The following is a 24,300-nucleotide window of genomic DNA, read 5'->3' as shown; positions in this document are numbered from 1 at the left end:
GCCTTCAGAATTTACTGATAATAGTTATACGTTACATATTTGTAAACTTAAAATTGACATTTTAGACACAAAGTAGCTGCTGTTTTTTTTATAAATTATCTGCTGGCTCTTTCGAGCAATGAAAATTACAATTGTAAAGGTCGAGAGAAAATAACGTTAAAAGGGTTATGCACATCTCCACATGCTTAAGTGAATCATAAAATCTATCTTGTGTTCATTATACATAATTTAACAGTTGCCCTCCATTTCCTCCACCTCCAGCGTGATGCCACCACCAAACACATCTTCCCTTTCCCTACAGTCAGCATTCCAAAGCAATCGTTCCCTCCGCGACACCCTGGTCCACTCCTCCATCATCCCCAATACCTCGGCCCCTTCCCATGCAATCGCAGGAGGTGTAATACCTGCCCTTTCACTTCCTCTCTCCTCACAATCCAAGACACCAAACACTCCTTCCAGGTGAAGCAGCGATTAAGTTGTACTTCCTTCAATCTAGTATACTGTATTCGCTGCTCACAATGGGGTTGCCTCTATATTAGAATTAGAACATTACAGCGCAGTACAGGCCCTTCGGCCCTCGATGTTGCACCGACCTGTGAAACCATCTGACCTACACTATTCCATTTTCATCCATATGTCTACCCAATGACCACTTAAATGCCCTTAAAGTTGGCGAGTCTACTACTGCTGCAGGCAGGGCGTTCCATGCCCCTACTACTCTCTGAGTAAAGAAACTACCTCTGACATGTGTCCTATATCTATCACCCCTCAACTTAAAGCTATGTCCCCTCGTGTTTGCCATCACCATCCGAGGAAAAAGACTCTCACTATCCACCCTATCTAACCCTCTGATTATCTTATATGTCTCTATTAAGTCACCTCTCCTCCTCCTTCTCTCTAACAAAAACAACCTCAAGTCCCTCAGCTTTTCCTTGTAAGACCTTCCCTCCATACCAGGCAACATCCTAGTAAATCTCCTCTGCACCCTTTCCATAGCTTCCACATCCTTCCTATAATGCGGTGACCAGAATTGCACGCAATACTCCAGGTGCAGTCTCACCAGAGTTTTGTACAGCTGCAGCATGACCTCGTGGCTCCGAAACTCGATCCCCTTACTAATAAAAGCTAACACACCATATGCCTTCTTAACAGCCCTATCGACCTGGGTAGCAACCTTCAGGGATTTATGCACCTGGACACCAAGATCTCTCTGTTCATCTACACTACCAAGAATCTTCCCATTAGCCCAGTACTCTGCATTCCTGTTACTCCTTCCAAAGTGAATCACCTCGCACTTTTCCGCATTAAACTCCATTTGCCATCTCTCAGCCCAGCTCTGCAGCCTATCTATGTCCCTCTGTACCCTACAACATCCTTCGGCACTATCCACAACTCCACCGACCTTCGTGTCATCCGCAAATTTACTAACCCACCCTTCTACACCCTCTTCCAGGTCATTTATAAAAATGACAAACAGCAGTGGCTCCAAAACAGATCCTTGCGGTACACCACTAGTAACTAAACTCCAGGATGAACATTTGCCATCAACCACCACCCTCTGTCTTCTTTCAGCTAGCCAATTTCTGATCCAAAGCTCTAAATCACCTTCAACCCCATACTTCCGTATTTTCTGCAATAGCCTACCGTGGGGAACCTTATCAAACGCCTTACTGAAATCCATATACACCACATCCACTGCTTTACCCTCATCCACCTGTTTGGTCACCTTCTCGAAAAACTCAATAAGGTTTGTGAGGCACGACCTACCCATCACAAAACCGTGCTGACTATCGCTAATGAACTTATTCTTTTCAAGATGATTATAAATCCTGTCTCATAACCTTTTCCAACATTTTATTGGGGATACCAAACGCAGATTAGGTGACCGTTTTGCAGAACATCTCCGCTCAGTCCAAAAACATGACCGCAAGTATCCAGTTGCTTGCCATTTCAACACCCAGCCCCCTGTTCTCATGTCAACATTTCTGTCTTTGGCCTGCTCCAGTGAACATCAATGCAAGCTCAAGGAGCAGCACCTGATCTTTCGATTAGGCACTCTACAGTCTTGCGGACTGAACATTGAGTTCAATAACTTGAGAGCATGACTAGCCTTTTCTTAAATATATATTTTTTTAAACTTTATTTTATTTTCTAACTATGTGCCTGTTTTTCATGTAGACAGAACTACTCATTATTCCACTATTAACACTCTCTCTGGACGAATGCTTTGTCTTTCACCACAAGCATTAAAACACTCTTTGCCTTTGTCCCAGGACAGCTTTGTTATTTAACCTCTCCTGTCCTCTGCCCCATCAAGCTTTTGTTCTCTTCCCCACCACCACCTGCATAAAATCTAATTATTTTCTAACCTTTGCCAGTTCTGATTAAAGGTCACAGACCTGAAATGTTAACGCTGCTTCTCGCTCCACAGATGCTGACTGATCTGCTGAGTATTTCCAGCACTTTGTTTTTATTTCAGATTTCCAGCATCTGCAGTATTTTGCTTTTAAATTAACAGTTTCCCTCCTATTTTCATCTCATACACATGGTCCTACATCACTCTTAGAACTGGAAAGGAAAGATGGTCTGGGACACAGATTTATCACAATTGTCATTAATGTCTTTCTTGAACAGCCAGAACAGAGTTGAACTGAAGAAGTCATAGCCGACTCGAAACGTCAATTCTATTTCTCTCTCCACGGATATGGCCAGACCGGCTGAATATTTCCAGCACTTTCTGTTTTTATTTCAGATTTCCAACATCCGCAGTGTTTTGCTTTCATTTACCTAGAGACCGTATTTATAATAGTGTTTTACGCGACCTGCTTTGCTTCAAGACCCCAGCTAGAATTGCTCCTTTAAGGTACAAAATCCAAGACACATTTCTTTCCTATATTACGCATGAACAATAATATGCGAGTTCAGAAAAAAAATCAATTTATAAACCCTTCCTTTTGACAAAGAAGTGGGTCCTATGTAATAAGTTACGTCACAAAATGATTCTTTTAAAAGTAAAATTTCTGAATAACCTCACTTTAAGTAAAACATGAGAATCTCCAAACGCCGTCACTCGACTCCTTCTGACCGGCTACCCAGCAAGTGCTTCCGGTTCGGAGGGCGTTGACGTGGCGGTGGATGAGTTTGAAAACAAATGGCTGCGCTTAGGCTCTCGCTGCCGCGACTCACCAGAGGGGGCGCTAGCTCCCGCCAGAAGGCGCGCGTGCTCGCTGACGGCCGGCGCCTGACGTCGTGTGTTGAGTTGACGTTACCCTCCCCTCCCGCCGCCATGTTCTGAGGAGGCAGCTCATCTCTTGTGGCAAGAAAAATAATAACAAACCATCATGCTCATTCTTCGGTGAAAAAAAAGAGGGGCAGGTTCGATCATCGGAACGTCTGCGTTCCCGGAGGGAGAATCTCCCTTTTTGTTTTGTTTGTTTTGGGGGTGGAGAGGGGGAAGAGGCCGCTGGCTGCTCTCGCACTCAGGTTAGTTTACAAGTTGTTTGCTTTCAGGGTGTCCGCCCTCCATCTTGACAGCGTACAGGGATATGCGCCGATTACAGGGGCTCCTTTCCCTCCGTCCCCCTCCCTTTTCTTTATTTAAAAAAATGTCTGCCCATTTATTTCTGTGGTGACTTGTTCATGCCTTAGTGGAAAATCCCCACGCGACATTATCTAGCAATGCACGATAGATTGGAGACCGCTTGTCAATTCAGTGGAACAGCCGCTGCTTATTGAATGGGATGTCTTGCACTCACTTAAATGATGATGAGTTGAGTGGGGGTTTAGTGCAGCTCAGCTGATGTAGTTCCTATTCGCTGCTGTCCAACGTGGCTGGATTTTTTTTTTAAAACTCATCGGTATATTGATAATGAAATATCTCTGCGCTTCGCTTTAATATTTTCCGTGTTCGAATGTTTAAACATCCAATTCACTTTTTTATGCAAGCGGGAGGATTGGTACATTTTATTCCGGTTCATTCTGCAGTTGACTTTGTATGTAATTCAACCGGGTAAACATTGTAAACAGGCGAATAAAACCGTGATGCTTTAAGTAGATATTTAAGGGTCGATTTTTATTTTTGTAAAGTTGTACACGGGATTGTTAGATAAATAGCATTTTATTTTGATGTCCAATTTATAATTATCGTTTAATATTTACTGAAAGAAAGCCATGTGTAATTCGCACTATATTATTAAGAAATCACATGCTTCTCAGCTAGCTGTTGTCGTTACTGAGATTTATAACGCAGTATGTATAGCATTTACAAATCCAGTAAAAGCCAGTGTATTATTTTCAAGCAAAACACTTTATGTCAGCTGATATTTTACGAACCTCACCAACTGTCCTCTTGTGTTTTATAACATGTGAAAGTCACTAATTTAATATCTTAACAAAACCTGACGGCCATAAAGGCAGTAGTAAGAAAATCGTGCTGAGAGTTTTTGTACGAACATACGAATTAGGAGCAGGAGTAAGCCACTCTGCCCCTTGAGCCTGCTCTGCCATTCAACAAGATCATGTAACCTCAAATCCACATTCCTGCCTACCCGCAATAACCTTTCACCCCCTTGCTCATCAAGAATTTGTCTACCTCTGGCTTTAAAATATTCTAGGACTCTACTTCCACAGCTTTTTGAGGAAGAGAGTTCCAACGACTCTCGGCCTTCGGAAAAGATTTCTCATCATCTCTGTCTTTAAATGGACAACCCCTTATTTTTGAACAGCGACCTCTAGTTCGAGATTCTCCCTCAAGGAAACATCCTTTCCACATCCACCCTGTCAAGACCCCACGGAATCTTATATGTTTCAATCAAGTTGCCTCTTGCTCTTCAAAACTCCAGCGGATACAAGCCTAACCTGTCCAACCTTTCCTCATAAGACAACCCTCCCATTCCAGATATTAGTCTAGTAAACCTTCTCTGAACTGCATCCAATGCATTTACATCCTTACTTAAATAAGGAGACCAATACTGTACCCAGTACTCCAGATGTGGTCTCACCAATGCCCTGTAAAGCATAACCTCCCTACTTTGGTATTAAATTCCCCTTGCAATAAATAATATTCTATTGGCTTTCCTAATTACATTCTGTACCTGCATACTAATCTTTTGTGGTTCATGCACTCGGACACCCAGAACCCTCTGCAATCTCCCACCATTTAAATAATATGCTTTTTTTATTCTTTCTGCCAAAATGGACAATTTCACATTTTCCTACATTATACTCCATTTGCCAGATCTTTGTCCACTCAACCTATCTATATTTCTTTGTAGCTTCCTTATGCCCTCTTCACAAGTTACTTTCCTACCTATCTTTGTGTCATCAGCAAATTTAGCAACCATACATTTGGTCTCTTCATCTTAAGTCATTTATATAAATTGTGAAAAGTTGAGGCCCCAGCACAGATCCCTGTGGCACACCACTCGTTACATCTCGCCAACCAGAAAATGACCCATTTATGTCTGCTCTGTTTTCTGTTAGCTAGCCAATCTTCTGTCCATGCCAAAATGTTACCGCCTACACCATGAGCTTTTATTTTCCACAATAATCTTTGATGTGGCACCTTATCAAATGCTTTTTGGAAATCTAAGTACAATACATCCACCAGTTCCCCTTTATCCATAGCACGTATTTCTTCAAAGAACTCCAATAAATTGGTTAAACATGATTTCCCTTTCACAAAACCACATTGACTGTGCCTGATGACCTTGAATTTTTTATTCTTTCTTGGGATTTGGGCGCCACTGGTAAACCAGTGGGCAATATGAATTCAAATGGCAAAGTTTACAAATTGCTGAAAAGGTTTTGCGTGCGGTATTATGCTCATGACTTTTGGAAGGTCCTTGAATGTTGCTTTTGTGGTTAAAATCATGTGAATTTCCTGGAGAGTACTGTGGCCTCGCAACAAATTGGCTTTTGTTTATTGTGCATATTGCCTTTTTATTTGTTATATAGTAATGACAACATTTTCCCTGGAGTACAGTTCCAGGTAGTGCTCAACCCAGCGGTCCATTTGCTTGCGTTGGTCAGTGGTTGTGTCCCCTGATTTAGATTTGAGGGGGGCGATCTTCTTGATAGTTGGCCCAAAAGCTCTCTTAATGCCATCATACATTCCTCTGATGTTTCCAGTGTCAGAGGCCAGCTGAATATGACTGCATAGGTGTTGCCAGTAGTCATTTGCGCAGTGCCTGGCTGTTCTTTGTGCAGCGCTTCTGGCTGCTTTAAGTGCGACGGATGTTAACTCGCTGGGGGCTTGTCATTCAGCAGTGCAATGCGCTTAGCGGCTATGACAGGTTCCAGCTCTTCAAACTGAGATTGAAACCAGTCTGCATTCCGCTTCACACGTTTGCCATAGGTGGTCATTGCTGAGTCATAGATGGCGTCTCTGATGTGGGCCCACTTGGTCTCTGCATCCCCTGTAGGAGTGTTTTGAAGGGCTTTTTCAAGTGAATTTAGGAATTTATGTAACAGCTGTGGATAAGAAATTCTGTTAGTTTTGATGCGCGGGCGGCCCTTCTGCTTGGAATGATGCAGCTTCTTTGGGTTGAGTCGAACCTTGCTATACACCAGGGAATGGTCAGTGTCGCAGTCCGCACTGTGGAAGCTGCGTGTTATTTGAACGCTGTTTAAAGAGGCTCACCTTGTGACGATGAGGTCCAGCTGGTGCCAACGACGTGATCTTGGGTGCCTCCAAGAAACCTGGTGACAGGGTTTAGTGTGAAAGAATGAGTTGGTGATGCAGAGGTTATGATAGGTACATAACTCAAGCAGTCTCTGACCATTCTCATCCATCCTACCAGTGCCATAGCACCCAAGGCAGGAGGGCCATGAGTCATGGTCGGCCCCAACCCTGGCATCACTGAGACCGCCCTCAATGCAGCCCAGTCTCTGCCAGTCATGGATGAGCTGGACGTACAGCCATCAAAATCGGAACTCAATGATGCCATTGATTCTCTAGCCAGCGGAAAAGCTGGCATTACCCCTGAAATAATTAAGAGTGCCAAGCCTGCTATACTTTCAGCACTGTACGAACTGCTTTGCCTGTGCTGGGACGAGGGAGCAGTACCACAGGACATGTGCAATGCCAATATCATCACCCTCTATAAGAACAAGGGTGACCGCGGTGACTACAGCAACTACCGTGGAATCTCCCTGCTCAGCATAGTGGGGAAAGTCTTCGCTCAAGTCGCTTTAAACAGGCTCCAGAAGCTGGCTGAGCGTGTCTACCCTGAGGCACAGTGTGGCTTTCGAGCAGAGAGATCGACCATTGACATGCTCTTCTCCCTTTGCCAGCTACAGGAGAAATGCCGTGACCAACAGATGCCCCTCTACATTGCTTTCATTGATCTCACCAAAGCCTCTGACCTCGTCAGCAGACGTGGTCTCTTCAGACTACTAGAAAAGATCTGATGTCCACCAAAGCTACTAAGTATCATCGCCTCATTCCATGACAATATGAAAGGCACAATTCAGCATAGCGGCGCCTCATCAGACCCCTTTCCTATCCTGAGTGGTGTGAAACAGGGCTGTGTTCTTGCACCTACACTGTTTGGGATTTTCTTCTCCCTGCTGCTCTCACATACGTTCAAGTCTTCAGAAGAAGGAATTTTCCTCCAGACAAGATCATGGGGCAGGTTGTTCAACCTTGCCCGTCTAAGAGCGAAGACCAAAGTACGGAAAGTCCTTATCAGGGAACTCCTCTTTGCTGACGATGCTGCATTAATATCTCACACAGAAGAGTGTCTGCAGAGACTCATCGACAGGATTGCGGCTGCCTGCAACGAATTTGGCCTAACCATCAGCCTCAAGAAAACCAACATCATGGGACAGGACGTCAGAAATGCCCCATCCATAAATATCGGCGACTACACTCTGGAAGTGGTTCAAGAGTTCACCTACCTAGGCTCAACTATCACCAGTAACCTGTCTCTCAATGCAGAAATCAACAAGCGCATGGGAAAGGCGTCCGCTGCTATGTCCAGACTGGCCAAGGGAATGTGGGAAAATGGCACACTGACACGGAACACAAAAGCCCGAGTGTTTCAAGCCTGTGTCCTCAGTACCTTGCTCTACGGCAGCGAGGCCTGGACAACGTATGTCAGCCAAGAGCGAAGTCTCAATTCATTCCATCTTTGCTACCTCCTGAGAATCCTTGGCATCAGGTGGCAGGACCGTATCTCCAACGCAGAAGTCCTCGAGGCAGCCAACATCCCCAGCATATACACCCTACTGAGCCAGCGGCGCTTGAGATGGCTTGGCCATGTGAGCCGCATGGAAGATGGGGCAGGATCCCCAAGGACGCATTGTACAGCGAGCTCGTCACTGGTATCAGACCCACCAGCCGTCCATGTCTCTGCTTTAAAGACGTCTGCAAACGCGACATGAAGTCCTGTGACATTGATCACAAGTCGTGGGAGTCAGTTGCCAGCGTTCGCCAGAGCTGGCAGGCAGCCATCTAGGTGGGGCCAAAGTGTGGCGAGTCGAAGAGACTTAGCAGTTGGCAGGAAAGAAGACAGAAGCGTAAGGGGAGAGCCAACTGTGTAGCAGCCCCGACAACCAATTTTTATCTGTAGCACCTGTGGAAGAGTCTGTCACTCTAGAATTGGCCTTTATAGCCACTCCAGGCACTGCTTCACAAATCACTGACCACCTCCAGGCGCATACCCATTGTCTCGAGACAAGGAGGCCAAAGAATAGTAATGACAGTTCATGTTTGAGCATTTTATAAGTAAAGAATTTTAATTAAGATACAACTTTATAAAATGGAATTTCAGAAATTCAATAAGGAAAGTACTTAATGAAACGAGTATTTTCCAGAAGTTCGAATATTCAGTTATAAATGACTCCAATGCATTTTGATCAGCCACTGTAAGTTAAATGTCAACCTTATAATTTGTATACTTTAAATTGCAGAGTAGGGATTTTTGAATAACAATTTTGCTAGGTAACAAGTACAGAATAGGAAGGAGTTAAAACAAATGTTTTGAATCAACTGGGAAGATATAAATTTCCTGTTACAGACAATGTTAAAGCGTAATAAATTGTTTTTCAGCAAAATTTTATAGAAAATGCTATTACAACCCTGGGTCTACATTGTATATTGTAAACCTTCCTTTTCCTCATAGGAAGCTACAGCCACTATTTTATATTTGTTAAGGAGATATGATAGCACAGTGGTTATATTACCAGACTAGTAATCCAGAGGTCTGTCACTGACCTTGTCTCCGGAGATCTTCCCTCTACAGCTTCCAACCTCAGACCCGCAACCCCAAACAGCCCACTTCTATCTCCTTCCCAAAATCCACAAACAGGACTGTCCTGGGAGAACTATCATTTCAGCCTGTTCCTGCCCCATTGAACTTATTTCTTCCTATCTTCACTCTATCTTTTCTGCCCTGGTCTAATCTCTTCCCGCCTGCATCTGTGACTCTTCTGACGCCCTACGTCATTTTGACAATTTCCAGTTTCCTGGCCCCAATGGCCTTCTCTTCACTGTGGACGTCCAATCTCTCGACACCTCCATCCCCCACCAGGACGGTCTGAGGGCTCTCTGCTTCTTCTTTGAACAGAGGCTCAACCAGTCCCCATCCACCACCACCCTCCTCTGCCTGCACTTGTTCTCACATTGAACAACTTCTCCTTCAACTCCACTCACTTCCTTCAAATAAATGGTCTTGCTATGGGTACCCGCATGGGTCCTAGTTATGTCTCTCTTTTTGTGGGGTATGTCGAACATTCGTTGTTCCAGTCCTACTCAGCCCTCCATCCACTCCCCTAAACTCTTTTTCCGGTACATTAATGACTGTATCGGTGCCACTTCCTGATCTCGCTCAGAACTGGGAAACTTCATCAACTTTGCTTCCAATTTCCACCCTTCTCTCACCTTTACGGGGTCTATCTCTGACACTTCCCTTTCCTTCCTCGACTTCTCTGTCTCCATCTTTGGGGATAGACTGTCCACTATTATTCATTATAAGCCCACTGACTCCCACAGCTACCTCTAGTACATTTCCTCACACCCTGCTTCCTGTAAGGACTCCATTCCATTCTCCCAATTTCTCCGTCTCATTTGTTCTGATGACGCAACATTCCACAACAGTGCATCTGACATGTCTCCCTTTTCCCTCATCTGAGGATTCCCCCCCTTGCTCCCCTCCAGTGTGGTTATCAGGGCCCTCAACCGTGTACGACCCATTACCCGCACTTCTTCCCTCACCCCTTCCCCTCCTTGCCAGAACCGCGATAGGGTTCCCCATGTCCTCACTTTCCACCCACCAGCCCACACATCCAAAGGATGATCCTCCGCCATTTCCGCCACCTCCAGCATGGTGCCACCACCGAACGCATCTACCCCTCCCCTCCCGTCAGCATTCCGAAGGGATTGTTCCCTCTGAGACACCATGGTCCGCTCCTCCATTATCCCCAACACCTCGGCACCTTCCCCTGCAATTGCAGGAGGTGTAATACCTGCCCATTTACCTTCTCTCTCCTCATCACAAGGCCCCAAAACTCCTTTCAGTTGAAGCAGCGATTTACTTCTTGTACTTTCAATTTAGTATGCTGTATTTGCTGCTCATAATGTGGTCTCCTCTACATTGGGAAGACCAAACGCAGATTGGGTAACCATTTTGCGGAACACCTCAGCTCAGTCTGCAAGCATGATCCCGAGCTTCCAGTTGCTTGCCATTTCTACACACCTTCCTGGTCTCATGCCCAAATGTCTGTCCTTGGCCTGCTGCAGTGTTCCAGTGAACATCAACGCAAGCTTAAAGAGCAGCGCACAATCTTTCGATTAGGCACTCTGCAATCTTGCGGACTGAACATTGAGTTCAATAATTTCAGACTATGACTAGCCCCTTATTATTTTGTTTTATCTTTTTTTACCATGTGCCTACCTTTTAAACTGAGTTTTTCATGTTTGTGCTAGGGCTGTTCATTATTCTGCCATTAACACTTACTCTGCACAAATGCTTTGTCTTTCACCACACCATGAACACACTTTCTTTGCCTTTTCCCCATGACCCTTGTCAGTTAATCTCTCTGGCCCCCTGTCCTATTACACACACTTTTGTTCTTTCACTCCCCCTCACCCCCACTTTACTTGCTTAAAACCTATTGCATTTCTAACCTTTGCCAGTTCTGATGAAAGTTCACAGATCTGAAGTGTTAACTCTGCTTCTCTCTCCACACATGCTGACAGACCCGCTGAGTATTTCTAGCACTTTCTATTTTTATTTTAGTAATCCAGAGGTGTAGACTAATGATCCAGAGACATGAGTTGTTTGCAGTACAGCAGCTGGGAAATTTAAATTCAGTTAATTAAACCTGGAATTTAGAAAAAAAAAGCTCATATCATTAATGATGACCATGAAACTACCATGTTCTGTCTGGTTCACTAATGTCCTTTAGGGAAGGAAGTCTGTCATGCTTACCAGGTCTAGCCTATATGTGACTCAATACCCACAGCAATTGGTTGACTCTTAGCTGCCCTCTGAAATGGCCTGGCATGCTACTCAGTTGTATGTAAGAAGGTGGCTCAGCACCACCTTCTCAAGGGCAATTATGGAATAAACTCCCATCCCGTGAATGAATTGCTGGTAGCCATGTACAGTGTATGTGAACACAATAGCAATATTTAAAGAAACCTCAATAAACTTGTGTGTATTTTTGCGTATTAAATTAAATGTCTAGAGGGCATAGTGACACACTAAAGGGCAATTGAAGATGTAAACAAGAGAGCTTTGCTTTTCTGGTTTATGATTGAAATGCTAACTAAAATGTATTGCATCCCTGTAAATTACTCTCAACCATCTTACTCTCTCTAAAGTAATATTTAGGCAATTCTTTCTTTCTTGCAATGATAGTCCCTTGACTTTCTCATTTGATGGAATTATAAGAACATAAGAAATAGGAGCAGGAGTAGGCCATTCAGCCCCTCCAGTCTGACCCACCATTCAATAAGATCGTGGCTGATCTGTCCCAGGCCTCAACTCCTCTTTCGGGCCTGCTCCGCCTAACCCTCAACTCCCCGAGATTTCAAAAATCTATCTATCTCCTCAAATACATTTAGTGACCTAGCCTCCACAACTCTCTGAGGCAGAGAATTCCAGAGATTAACCACCCTCTGAGAGAAGAAATTCCTTTGCATCTCAGTTTTAAATGTGTGCCCCTTTATTCTGTAACTATGTCCCCTAGTTTGAGATTCCCCCACTAGTGGAAACATCTTCTCAACATGTACCCTGTCAAGCCCCCTTAAAATCTTATATGTTTCTATAAGCTCACCTCTCATTCTTCTAAACTCCAATGACTAAAGGCCTAACCTGTTTAGCCCTTCTTGATAAGACATCCCCTTAGTCCCAGGAATCAGCCTAGTGAACCTTTTCTGAACTGCCTCCAATGCTAGTATATCCTTCTTTAAATACAGGGACCAAAACTGTACGCAGTATTCATGGCCTCACCAACATCCTGTACAGTTGTAGCAAGACTTCCCTATTTCTAACTCTAACCCCTTGGCAATAAAGGCCAAAATTCCATTTGCCTTCCTAATTACTTGCTGCACCTGCATGCTAACCTTTTGTGTTTCATGCACAAGAACACCCATTTAGCTAATGCATCACTACTATTGTAGCTGAGAGTCTCTGGATTGCAATTTCAGGGTTCTGATAATTAGTACAGTTACATTCTGACTAATTGAATCATAAACAGAAGTTTTACAATAAAATATGCTCAAAAGTAATGAATATAATGATATAACAATTAAACTGCTACTTCCGGAGACATTTATTGCAGATCTTTGGTTTCTTTGAGTTCTATTCAGATTTTTGGCATCTTATATGGATGTGTATCATGATCAGCATGTAGTGAATTATATCCAACATAACTTATGAACCTGCCCATAGTCTGTTGCATCCATAGTCCATTGGAGGCAGGAACTAAATTGTTTGTCATGTGAGCTTCTTCTCCCAAAGTTATTTTAGACACATTAGATAATGTGTCTCTATTTTAAAATTTTAAATCCAAGAAGCTTTTTTAACTAGATTTTGACTGCTTTCTGATTTGGTAAAAAGATATAATAGTTCTGTGCCAAACTCCCTAACAGGTAGGGTGAAATTTAGTGTGCATCTGAATACAGTGATAGTGAGCATATGGGGGCCTTGGCAAATGGCTGTATAAATAGTATTTTTTCCTGAAAAAGCGCCTTATTTGCTTTATTACATAAAGATAAAATGAGTACTTTTGTGGGGATTTGTAAATTGGCCTTTTTATTCTTTTGCCAGTTCTCAACCCTCTTCCCAAAAGTATTAGCTCATTGCTTGGCTTCAGTTTGAAGAACAGTGGTTGGTCTTTTGTACCTTTCAGAAGTAGCCATTCTTCACATGTGAGCTGAGACAGTAAGTGTCAGCAGCATATTAGTGGTGAGCACGATTCTATCCTTAATAGATGTGTAATTTCATCGTGAGTCACTTGAGAGTGTCTGGAGGCAGGAATTGTGTCTGACTTTCTAAACTCCTGACCAGGACTGCTGAGACCAACTGTTGTGCCCCTGTCGCTGACTACAGAAATCAGCAAACTTGGCATAGATCAAAGATTAAATCTGGAACATTCTGATCTGTATGGCTAAGCTGCTGACTATATTGATCACCTGAACCATCAGGGCAAACCTTGTAAATGTTCTTTACCTACATTGGCTCCTGGTCCAGAAACTAATTTTTTTTTAAATTCACTTCCGATCCCTCAATGGGATCTCCCTGTCTCTGTAACCTCCCAGCCTACAACCCTGTAAAAATTCAGGTCTCTAGTGCATACCCCACTCTCTTCACCCCACTATTGGCAACTGCTCCTTCAGCCGTCTAGGCCCTAAGCTCTGGAGTTCCCTCCCTAAACCTTTCCATCTCTCCACCTTTCCTCCTTTAAAACCCTCCTTAAAACCTACCTCTTTGACCAAGTTTTCAGTCACCTGTCCTAATACTTACTTTGCTTCGGTTTCACTATTTGTTTTATTCTATTCTTGTGAAGCACCTTTGGACATTTTACTACATTAAGTGCACTATATAAACACGTTGTAGTAATCACAGCTAAAATGCCAGCAATAACTCTTGTATATTTACATGTTTTCCTTTTTACATGTCTGATAAACTAATGCAAACACAATTTTCTGGTTTGAATACTTTCAGGCTAGCTTCTGCCCTGCTCACTGAACCAAGACCACCCTGGTGAAAATCATAAATGTCGCAAAATGTGATTGACTACAGTGTGTCGTTATCCCTACTTTAAACTCTCAGCAGCGTTTGATATGGTCAACTACTATGATGTCACCAAGGGCAGGATGCAGGCAGATAATTGAGAAATGGAGCCAAGAAGAAACTCTTGGAGGGGTCTCTGGAGATGATCATAGAGGGTGGGACGAGAAACCATTGCTCGGATGTCATCTTCTATTGCCTGTTGCCCAGATGCATGTAATTTCTCATGCGTGTTTCGATTCCTCATTGTCAGAACATAGTCAGCACATCCGAGCAATGGTTTCTCGTCCCACCCTCCATGATCATCTCCAGAGACCCCTCCAAGAGTTTCTTCTTGGCTCCATTTCTCAATTATCTGCCTGCATCCTGCCCTTGGTGACATCATTCACAGGCATGGGGGTCAGTTTCTCATATGCATGTTGTTGCATCTATTTCAAATTCTCTGTTACTTCTTTCAACCCTAAAATCACTTGTGTACTGTCTGAACTCACGATGATTCAATGTTTCCTGAAACTGAATATCCGGAAGACCAAAGCCGCTTTTTTTGGATCCCACCTTAAACTCTGCAGCCTTGCTGCTTACTCCATTCTCTCCCCAGTCATGCTTAGCTAGGCTATGCAAATCATTTGTCTTGTGTTCCACTCACAACTGAAATTCAAACACAACTTGCCTTCCAACCCCAAAATGTTTGCTCTTACCTTTGCACCATTACCTCATTCCACTGCCACAGATACTTATCCATGCTTTTGTCACCTCAAGACTCGTGCTGGCCTTCTGCCACGTATGAACTCCCAGCTTGTTCAATCTCATTTTGCCATATCTTGCACAACATTAAGTCCGACTTGGCCATCACTCCCATCCTTGCTGATCCAATTGGACCCCTGGTTACCAGAATTTAAGTTAAAATCCTCATCAATGTCGCTTTATAGCCTCATCCCAGTCTATTCTTTGCAACTTCTTCCAATCATAAGCCCCCTCCTACATCCTTTGGTCCTCTAACTCTGCCTTTTCTGTGTTCACCCTTTTTACCTCACCATCCAAAACCATCAACTGGCTAGGCCTGACTCTCTGAAATTCCCTCCTTTATATCCCTCTGCCTTTCCATTTCTTTTTTAAGTTTTTTGAAACCTCAAGATCTATCTTTTAGATGCGATTTTAGTCAACTGTGTAATTGTCTACTTTTATGTATTTTTTCCTCTTCCCAGTATGAAGTACCTCGGGATGTTTTCTATCTCAAGGTGCTATTAAATGCAAATTGTTGACCCGCGTTAGCTAATTGATCACAGTTGCTGTGGTGGTGAGAACACCGCATATAGCCTCAGTAGTTTGGGCTAGGGAGGCTGAAAAAATGAACCAAAGTTCCTGCTTCCAGTTATTGAAGGTTGCTCAAAATGCTTTTGTGTGGCCTTTGGCTGAGAGCATAATCAAGCTTCGTGGCTGTAGTTCCCTTGGTTAATTAGATTGCTGAGACTCATTGTTAGGGATCACATTAAAAAAATCATCACTAAAGCATAAAGTGGCTGGAGCCTTAGCTTCAGAAGCGGTGAAGTAAGTTTTTTTTTATTCATTCATGGGATGTGGGTGACGCTGGCCAGGCCAGCATTTATTGCACATCCGTAATTGCCCTTGAGAAGGTGGTGGTGAGCTGCCTTCTTGAACCGCTGCAGTCCATTTGGGGTAGGTGCACCCACAGTGCTGTTAGGAAGGGAGTGCAAGGATTTTGACCCAGTGACAGTGAAGGAACAGCGATATAGTTCCAAGTCAGGATGGTGTGTGACTTGGAGGGGATCATGCAGGTGGTGGTGTTCCCATGTATTTGCTTCTAATCCCTTGTCCTTCTAGTTGGTAGAGTTTGTGGGTTTGGAAGGTGCTGTCTAAGGAGCCTTGGTGCATTGCTGCAGTACATCTTGTAGATGGTACACACTGCTGCCACTGTGCGTCGGTGGTGGAGGGAGTGAATGTTTGTAGATGGGGTGCCAATCAAGCGGGCTGCTTTGTCCTGGATGGTGTCGAGCTTCTTGAGTGTTGTTGGAGCTGCACCCATCCAGGCAAGTGGAGAGTATTCCATCACACTCCTGACTTCTGCCTTGTAGATGGTGGACAGGCTTTGGGGAGTCAGGAGGTGAGTTAGTCGCCTCAGGATTCCTAGCCTCTGACCTGCTCTTGTAGCCACGGTATTTATATGGCTACTCCAGTTCAGTTGTGAAAATAAAAAGAACTCTTTTATCAAGCTGAAAAAGAACAATGTTGTCATTGAGTATTATGTGTGGTTATATATTTGGAATGAATTGTAATCCTGAATGGCTAAAGAGCTGTGTGAGAAAATAGTTGTCAATTAATGGAGAATGATGAAGTCACATCAACAGTGGTGTTCAGGGTAATGTCAACAGGCACTAGAATAGAGACTATTGTGTAGTTAATAAGGGATTAACAGATTACCATTCACCTTTAGTTTTGAACTCAGCCTCAATTGGTGCAATGAAATTTTCTTCTGTCAGTTAGGGATTATATGAAATGAATTTGGCAGACTCAATCCAGTTTTATTGGATGCAAGTCCACGAAACCATCCCATCATTTTACACTAATGAGAAGCCTTTGTCAGGTCAAGTAATGTGTTTTTGAGATAGCTGGAAAATTTTTACTATATCAATAGAGGGTGTTCCTTTGCGGTTGGCTTTCAAGTGCATTTTGGTACCAAAGTTTAGAAAACTTGCTTTACATATTGCGTTAGTTTAATTTTGACTGTGTACCAAAATTGAAAAGGTCTAGCACTGGCATTTGTCGGGGTGCTAAGAAGGTTTGTAGTAGGAGAAATATATTTATATTTTATAGTTCTTTTGGTTATACCATGTTAATATACATTTTATTCATAGTACATGGTGCATGTAATACAGAAAAAACTCATTCTTTCCCTTGTGGCCTTGTGAAGAAATGGGAAATCACTAAAGAGTCACACAGAGGATGTCTGTAAGTGATTCCATTGAATCAAATAGCAAATCAGCATTCTTTTCATACATGAGCGCTCATGCAAAGCAGGTATTCATTGATCAGTATTTATTTCCAGATTGGATACATCACAGGACAGAGTACTTGGTCCTGACAATGAGCGTTGGTGCCAACTGTACTTGAGGTTTTCCTACTTTTATCAGTGTAAGCCTTTCAGTTTATCTCCGCTGTAGGGTTACCGTGATGGCCGAAACCAAAGTGACAGGGTAGGAGGTGGGATTAGGGGTTTACCTCTGATTTTTTTTCCTTTTGCTAATAATGCATTTGGTTTCCTTAATACCCACTCCTTTGGAACTGTAAAACAGAAGGAAGTGAAAACAAATAGTTTTCTGTTTCTTAAACTAGACACTAAAGGTCATTTTTTGTTCTGGAAATTCCTGAACAGCCCACCTAGTCTTATATTTTTCCTTAGGATGTGTGATAGGCTAGTAAGGCAATGTTTATTGCAAATCTCTGATTACCCTGGGAAGGCAATGACAGTCCTTTTATTTTGAACTGCTATTGTCCTTAATGCTGAAGGTGCTCCCACAATAGTGTCCATGAAGGAACAGAGATATATGCCCATGTCAGGATGATGTATGACTTGGAGGTGGTGGTGTTCCCATGGCGTTGTTGTTCTTGCCCTTCTCATTGTAGAAGTTCCAAGGTTGGGAGATGCTGTAGAAGTAACCTTTGAGTTTTTGCAGTGCATCCTGTAATAGGTCTACGATGGTTGCAGTATGGACTGTGATTGGAGATGTTGGATATTAAATTCAATGACCAGGACACTGATCAAGCAAGCAGTTCTGTCTTTGATGGAGTTGAGCTTCTGGAGTTTTGTTGTACCCATCCAAGTGAGCAGTGAATTCTATCACATGCTTGACCTGACCCTTGTAAGTGGTGAAGAGGCTTTGCAGGATCAGTAAGTGAGCCATTTATCATAGAATACCAAGCTTATGTAATACTTTTGCAGCCACCATATTGGTATGGCTGGTGCAGTTAACCTTCTGGTCGCTCCTAAGATGATGGTGGGAATTCTTATGGATAATTTTGGTGTTCTTGAAGGTCAGGGAAGATGGCTGGGAATTCTTATTATCTGGCATCCATGTTGTGAATGTTATCTGCAGTCATTCATCCCAAGCTGGATGTTATTCAGGTCCTCCTGTAGCCTTGAATGGGCTGTTTCATTATCAGAGGATTTGTGAATCAAGTTGAGCACTGTGGAATCATTAACAAAAGGTCTGGCTTGTGACCTTGTGACAGAGGGAAAGTTATTGATAAAGGAGCTCAGGTGGTTGGGCCAAAGACACTTTCCTGAGGAAGTCCTGTAGTGATAGCCTGGGGCTGCGATGATTGATTGCTGACAATCACAGCCATCTTAGTGTCTGGGATGACTAGCCACTGATTTTTAATTTAGGTCCCCATTGACTTCGGGTTCGCCAGGCTCCTTGGTGTCTTCCTTAGTCCAAGTTGCCTTAATGTTGAGGGTGACCACTCTCCCTTCTCTTGCGTCCATATCTCAATCAAGGCTGTGATGAAATTGGGAACTGTGGGGGTCTGGACTCAAACTAAGCATCAGTACTGAGATTATTGGTGTGTGGATATCACTTAAGGACACTATTGACTCCTTTCATCACTTACTGATGATGTAAGGAAACTGATAGGGCAATAATTATCTGGGTTACATTTATCCTTTTTGTGGAGTAAGCAGAGCTATCACTTCTTATGATGCCACTTGATGTGGAGAAGTGTGCAGTGAAGCATTTTGCGAAGAAAACCTGGAAAGACGTTGAAGGTGTGGATGAACAGAGGGATGTAGGAGTTCAAAAATAATTTCTTGTAAGTGCAAAAGCATGTAATTGAAGCCATGAAAATGGCTAGTAGCTTTCTGATTTTATAAACTGAGACTTGGAGCATAAGTGAAAAGGAAAGATTGGTGCAAGGCAGTGGTTAAGTCACAGTTTGAACACTGCACTTTGGTGTACAGCATTCTATAAAGCACATTAAAACCATAGGGTGCGTATATTGAAAGATTCACCCAGATTAAACCGATGAAAAACTTTTGAAACTGTTTTACTGGAGCAGGGAAGCCCAGGAGAAATTGTTATGAGATTTAAAAAATGATGAGGTTTATTTAGTTGGATAGAAAAGGCTATTTCGTCCGGTTGGAGAGTCATTAACAAGGGGTCAAAAATATAAAGGGTTAGAACAAATTTCTTTATGCAGAGAATTGAAATCTTTTGGCACAGTGATCAGATGAAGCAGAGACCATTGCAATGTCTAAAGAAACATTGGATAAACATTTGAAGCGAAGAAGACTACAAGGAGTGTGGAGCAGTGGGATCAATTTTGGATTGCTCTAGCAAAGAGACAATACAGTGGATTAAATTACCTTCTGTGCTGTAGGCTTCTATGGACTGTGGCCTCATTTTCAAGAATTTGTTTGGAATAAACCCTTTCTCTGCGACCCAGTTAGAACTACGATGTTCATGTTTCCAAGGCTAAATGTTGAAATATGGTGTCTTATTGTTCAGCTTTGACACTCCTTAAAACCTACCTTTTTGACTGAGCTTTTGGTCATCTGCCCTAGTATCTCCTTATGTGACTGTCATTTTATTTTACAATGCCTCTGTGAAGCACCTTGGGGTGTTTTATTATGTTAAAGGTGCTATATAAATACAAATTGTTGACTCCTTCCATCTCTTCCTGATCCAGTGGAAGCAACAAGCAGCACTTCAGCCTTGGAAAAGTTATAAAAAAAATTTGACACCTCTCATTGGGAGGACAGTTGTTTAGGGGGAATATTTTCAAATTTAAATTTTTTTTCCTACTCCTGAGTTCCAGTGGAAATTGTAAGGCAAGTTTGCTAGCCCTTGAAGGGATAGTAGAAGACTTTTTTTCCAACTTAAAAAAAAATTGGATGCACTTGATAGGGAATTGATATTATGAATGGACATTGGCAAAAGATGTAACTAGATCACCTGATTTGTTTTTATTTGAGCTGCAGAATGTAGAAATTAACTAAAGGTACCATGACACATTTTTACGTTCAACTTTCATCTAGTCAATATCATATGGATTTGAACTCTGGTTCCAAGGTTAAAAAGACAGTATAGCTTGCATTTATGTAACACCTTTACTGTAGTAAGTGCCCCAAGGTGTTTCACAGGAGCATAATGAGACAGAAATTGATAGCAAGTCAAAGAGGGAGTTATTATTTTCGGTGACCAAAACCTGGTTGAGGAGGTAGGATTAAAGGAGTGTTTTAGAGGGGGCAGCGAGGGAGACGGCAGGGGAGCAAGGGAGCAAGAAAGGGGGACGATGCTGGAGCAAGTGTGATTAAGATCATTCCTGACAGATGAACATCTACCTGAAATACTCTGCATTGCGACAAGAAGTGTGTGGGCAAACATTGACTACTTGTGCAAGCAAAAATTGCCAGGTATCTCACTAAATCAGTGTCCGACATCGTGATGATTAAGTAAACAAATTAATCTCATTTAAAGCTTCTTCACAAAAGTTAGCATTTGTTATTTTGGTTAATAGTAAGATCATTTTTAATGCCTTTATCTTTCTGAAATTGTCTCACCTGCCCCCTATGTAAGACAAAAATTGGAATGTGCCCCCCGCCACGCGAAAAGGTTGGACTATCCTGATATAGAGCCTATTTTTACTTGATGTATTTTGCAGTGCTTGCATAAATCTGGAATCCTAAAGTGCAGAATACATTTCATTTCTTTGTGCTTAAGGCCTGTTTTTAAGCCAGAAAATATTGGGGTGGGTTTCCCTCTTTAATGTGCCAATGTTGACCTTTTAGTTTTTTAAAATAAATCCTGATAGGTAATTGTTACTGTTAAGGTCATGATTTAACTACAAGGGATAAATAATTATAGTCATACAGACTGATTATTTAATTGCAAATTATGTTTTTTTTTCACATTCCTTCAATATACTTTAATAATGCTTTGTGGCCTTATGGCAATCAAAAGAATTCCCCTTTTTGGGAGGGGGGGGGGGGAGCAGCAGTGATAGGGAGTGAAAAGGAAGAAAAATAGACAGTCCTGCCTTCCAAAAGCGTGCACCTTACTGCATGATAACAGTAGCATTCCTAGCTCTGAATCTAATACTTTCTTAAAATTTGGGTCTATCAACTGTATTATGTAATAAACTTCCCAAATTCCTGGCTGCCAACCATTAGTTGAAATTTCTTCTCCCCTCCCTGTACTACTAAACTTAAAATTTGATCTGTGTACTGTATATTTGAAAGGTACAACACATTGTTGTCTGAGTAATAATGGATTTAAATGCTGGTTTCAGTAATCTGGTAAAACAGCTTCATAACTACATTATATGTGGTAAGATGCATGTGATGCATCAGATCTTTGAAGTATTGCAAGTTGCTTTAAATATACTAGGAGTGGTTTACTGTGAGAAAAGTAAGAGCAAGAACAAAACAAAGAATTTAATTTACAAAGCATCTTATCACAGAAAATGTCTGCATGCTTCAGAATTAACTCATTTTTGCATGCTGCAGTCATTTTGCACATAGTAATGAGTGACCAGTTAAACAGTTGATGGTGATGTTCCTTGAGTAAGGAATGTCAATTAGAAGATCCACTTTTCCTTAAGTTAGTTGAGATGAACCATGGCACGATCTGAATAGGCAAATGACCTGGGCTCAACATCTCATCCAACAATTCATCGCTTATGTGGCATATAATCTATGTTGACATCGGTTTGGGACTCGAGCCACAACCTCTGCCTTTACGGTAAGGGCATCGTCAACTGAATCAAGCTGACAGTCAAATTGAGAAAATTCTGGAATTTCATGTAATGAAAGAAGTATTTGTCTTGGTCACCAAAATCCAATGTTTAGTTTAGTTTAGAGATACAGCACTGAAACAGGCCCTTCGGCCCACCGAGTCTGTGCCGACCATCAATCACCCATTTATACTAATCCTACACTAATCCCATATTCCTACCACATCCCCACCAGTCCCTATATTTCCCTACCACCTACCTATACTAGGGGCAATTTATAATGGCCAATTTACCTACCAACCTGCAAGTCTTTTGGCTTGTGGGAGGAAACCGGAGCACCCGGAGAAAACCCACGCAGACACAGGGAGAACTTGCAAACTTCACACAGGCAGTACCCAGAATTGAACCCGGGTCACTGGAGCTGTGAGGCTGCAGTGCTAACCACTGCGCCACTGTGCCGCCCGATCGGGGCATCAGTATAAACAGATGGAATTGTGGAATACCTCAAAATGCTGCTATAAATCCTGTTATCCCATGAAACAAAAACAGAATTTGACTTACTCAGTTCCCAGAAACAAGTGGTCCTAATAGTAATATAAATAACTGTTCTGGAGTCTTTGAACAATTTTATGCAAATATTTTTGGGTGTGGAAAATATCTCTCAGAAGCAGATGTGCTATTAATAGATAAGTTATTCTGGTGCAGAAAAACTTGATCAGGGTTGAAAACATTTAACATTTTCAACCTGGTGAATTCAGAATGCAGCTAAGTCATGCTGATAGTTATGAAACTGCACCCTAACGTGTCAGGAGAAAACTCTTGAGCATTCCAACAAATTTTGAATATTTTAAGAATCCCAGTCTTAAACTTTGTGCCAGTTGGGGTCAAAATCTGCATAGGTTTGTTAAATGTCCAGGAGATCCAATGGATTTTGAACATTGAAAGAAATTAAATTCAAAAACTACATGTAAAATTAAATTTTAAATGGGGAAGAGGAAATGCACTTTAATGTTCGCATGCTTTGGTCATAGGGATATAGAGGCGAGCAAAATCTTCGGTTTGGTGCTGAAAGGCGGAGGATACAAAAGAATATAAAATACACACTTGTAGTATTGTGTACAGTTTTGGGCATCATTTTAAAGAATATAAACACTTTGATAAAGGTGCAATATGGATTCACTGGTTAATTACCAGGCATAAGGATTGAAAGATTGCATTTCTGAAGTTGGAGCTTTTTTTGTCTTTAGCTGAGATGTACGATATATTTTATCTATCTATCTATTTATTTATTTAGAGATACAGCACTGAAACAGGCCCTTAGGCCCACCGAGTCTGTGCCGAACAACAACCACCCATTTATACTAACCCTACAGTAATCCCATATTCCCTACCACCTACCTACACTAGGGGCAATTTAAAATGGCCAATTTACAATGGCCAATTTACCTATCACCTGCAGGTTTTTAGCTGTGGGAGGAAACCGGAGCACCCCGCGAAAACCCACGGGGTCACAGGGAGAACTTGCAAACTCCGCACAGGCAGTACCCAGAATCGAACCCGGGTCCCTGGAGCTGTGAGGCTGCAGTGCTAACCACTGCGCTGCCCCACTATTTCTGTTTGTTAAGGTTGTATTTTTTAAAAATATAATTGGCATGTTGTGTTCAAAGTAGGAATAGACATAGATTTAAGTCCAACTTAGCTGGATTTTTAGCCATGACAGGAGGATTTAAAATTGGAGGGCACAGTCATCCCTGATCAGTCTCTGGTGCCTCCTGATGGTCAGTTACTGGACCATTAGTGGTGGCCTGGAAATAGGTGCATTTCAATCAAGGCATTTAGCCATGAAGCAAAGGGGATAAGAATCTAAAAAAAACCGCACATACCCAAATATACTCAGCATCTTTTGTAGTTTAAATATGTCTGCTCACATACTTGAGAATTACATTGAGGCTTCGAATATAGAATCTGTCATTAATATAAACTGCTGTAATTTTCATTTTCAGTTGTAGATTTTAAACTGGATCAATATTTACCAAATAACAGAAAACAAGTCTGGTCACAGATTTGCCTTAATAACTAAAAGAATACTGCATCTCCCCAACTACCAAATCCTCCTATATATTCGAGGCTCATTCTGGAGCATGACGATGTAGGACTCCTCTTCTCGGTGACCAACCTCCTCCTCCAGCACGAGATGCAAAGAGCTTGGGAATTTCTTTGTCTCCTGTGATTGAGACTGTCTGTAGCCACTATCTTTCCATACCTGATCCCTTGCAGTGTCTTTCTTAATTTAGTCCTGATCCTATAATCACTC

General features: G+C 42.3%; 2 protein-coding genes across 13 annotated transcripts in view; one reads left to right on the top strand and one right to left on the bottom strand.

Moving 5' to 3' along the window:
• Positions 1 to 3,512, bottom strand: part of ascc2 (activating signal cointegrator 1 complex subunit 2) — a 74,578-nt gene extending 71,066 nt beyond the window's left edge. For 2 of the 3 annotated variants that reach the window (XM_068055107.1, XM_068055109.1), the window contains exon 1: positions 3,187 to 3,512. In XM_068055107.1, coding sequence (XP_067911208.1) covers positions 3,187 to 3,288 — 102 coding nt within the window. In that variant the 5' untranslated portion in view covers positions 3,289 to 3,512. Of the gene's footprint in view, positions 1 to 3,034; positions 3,127 to 3,186 lie in introns of those variants that run through there. The other variant, XM_068055108.1, reaches the window with a different exon arrangement.
• mtmr3 (myotubularin related protein 3) overlaps positions 3,259 to 24,300 on the top strand; it is a 158,476-nt gene continuing 137,434 nt past the window's right edge. For all 10 annotated transcript variants that reach the window (XM_068055099.1, XM_068055098.1, XM_068055105.1 and 7 more), the window contains exon 1: positions 3,259 to 3,483. The gene's annotated coding sequence lies outside the window, so the exon portion shown is untranslated. The remainder of the gene's footprint in view (positions 3,484 to 24,300) is intronic.

The sequence above is a fragment of the Heterodontus francisci genome, chromosome 23 (assembly GCF_036365525.1).
Source record: "Heterodontus francisci isolate sHetFra1 chromosome 23, sHetFra1.hap1, whole genome shotgun sequence".
Classification (NCBI taxonomy): Eukaryota; Metazoa; Chordata; class Chondrichthyes; order Heterodontiformes; family Heterodontidae; genus Heterodontus; species Heterodontus francisci.
Note: the sequence above shows the minus strand (reverse complement) of the source record. Positions and strands in the feature narration are given on the sequence as shown.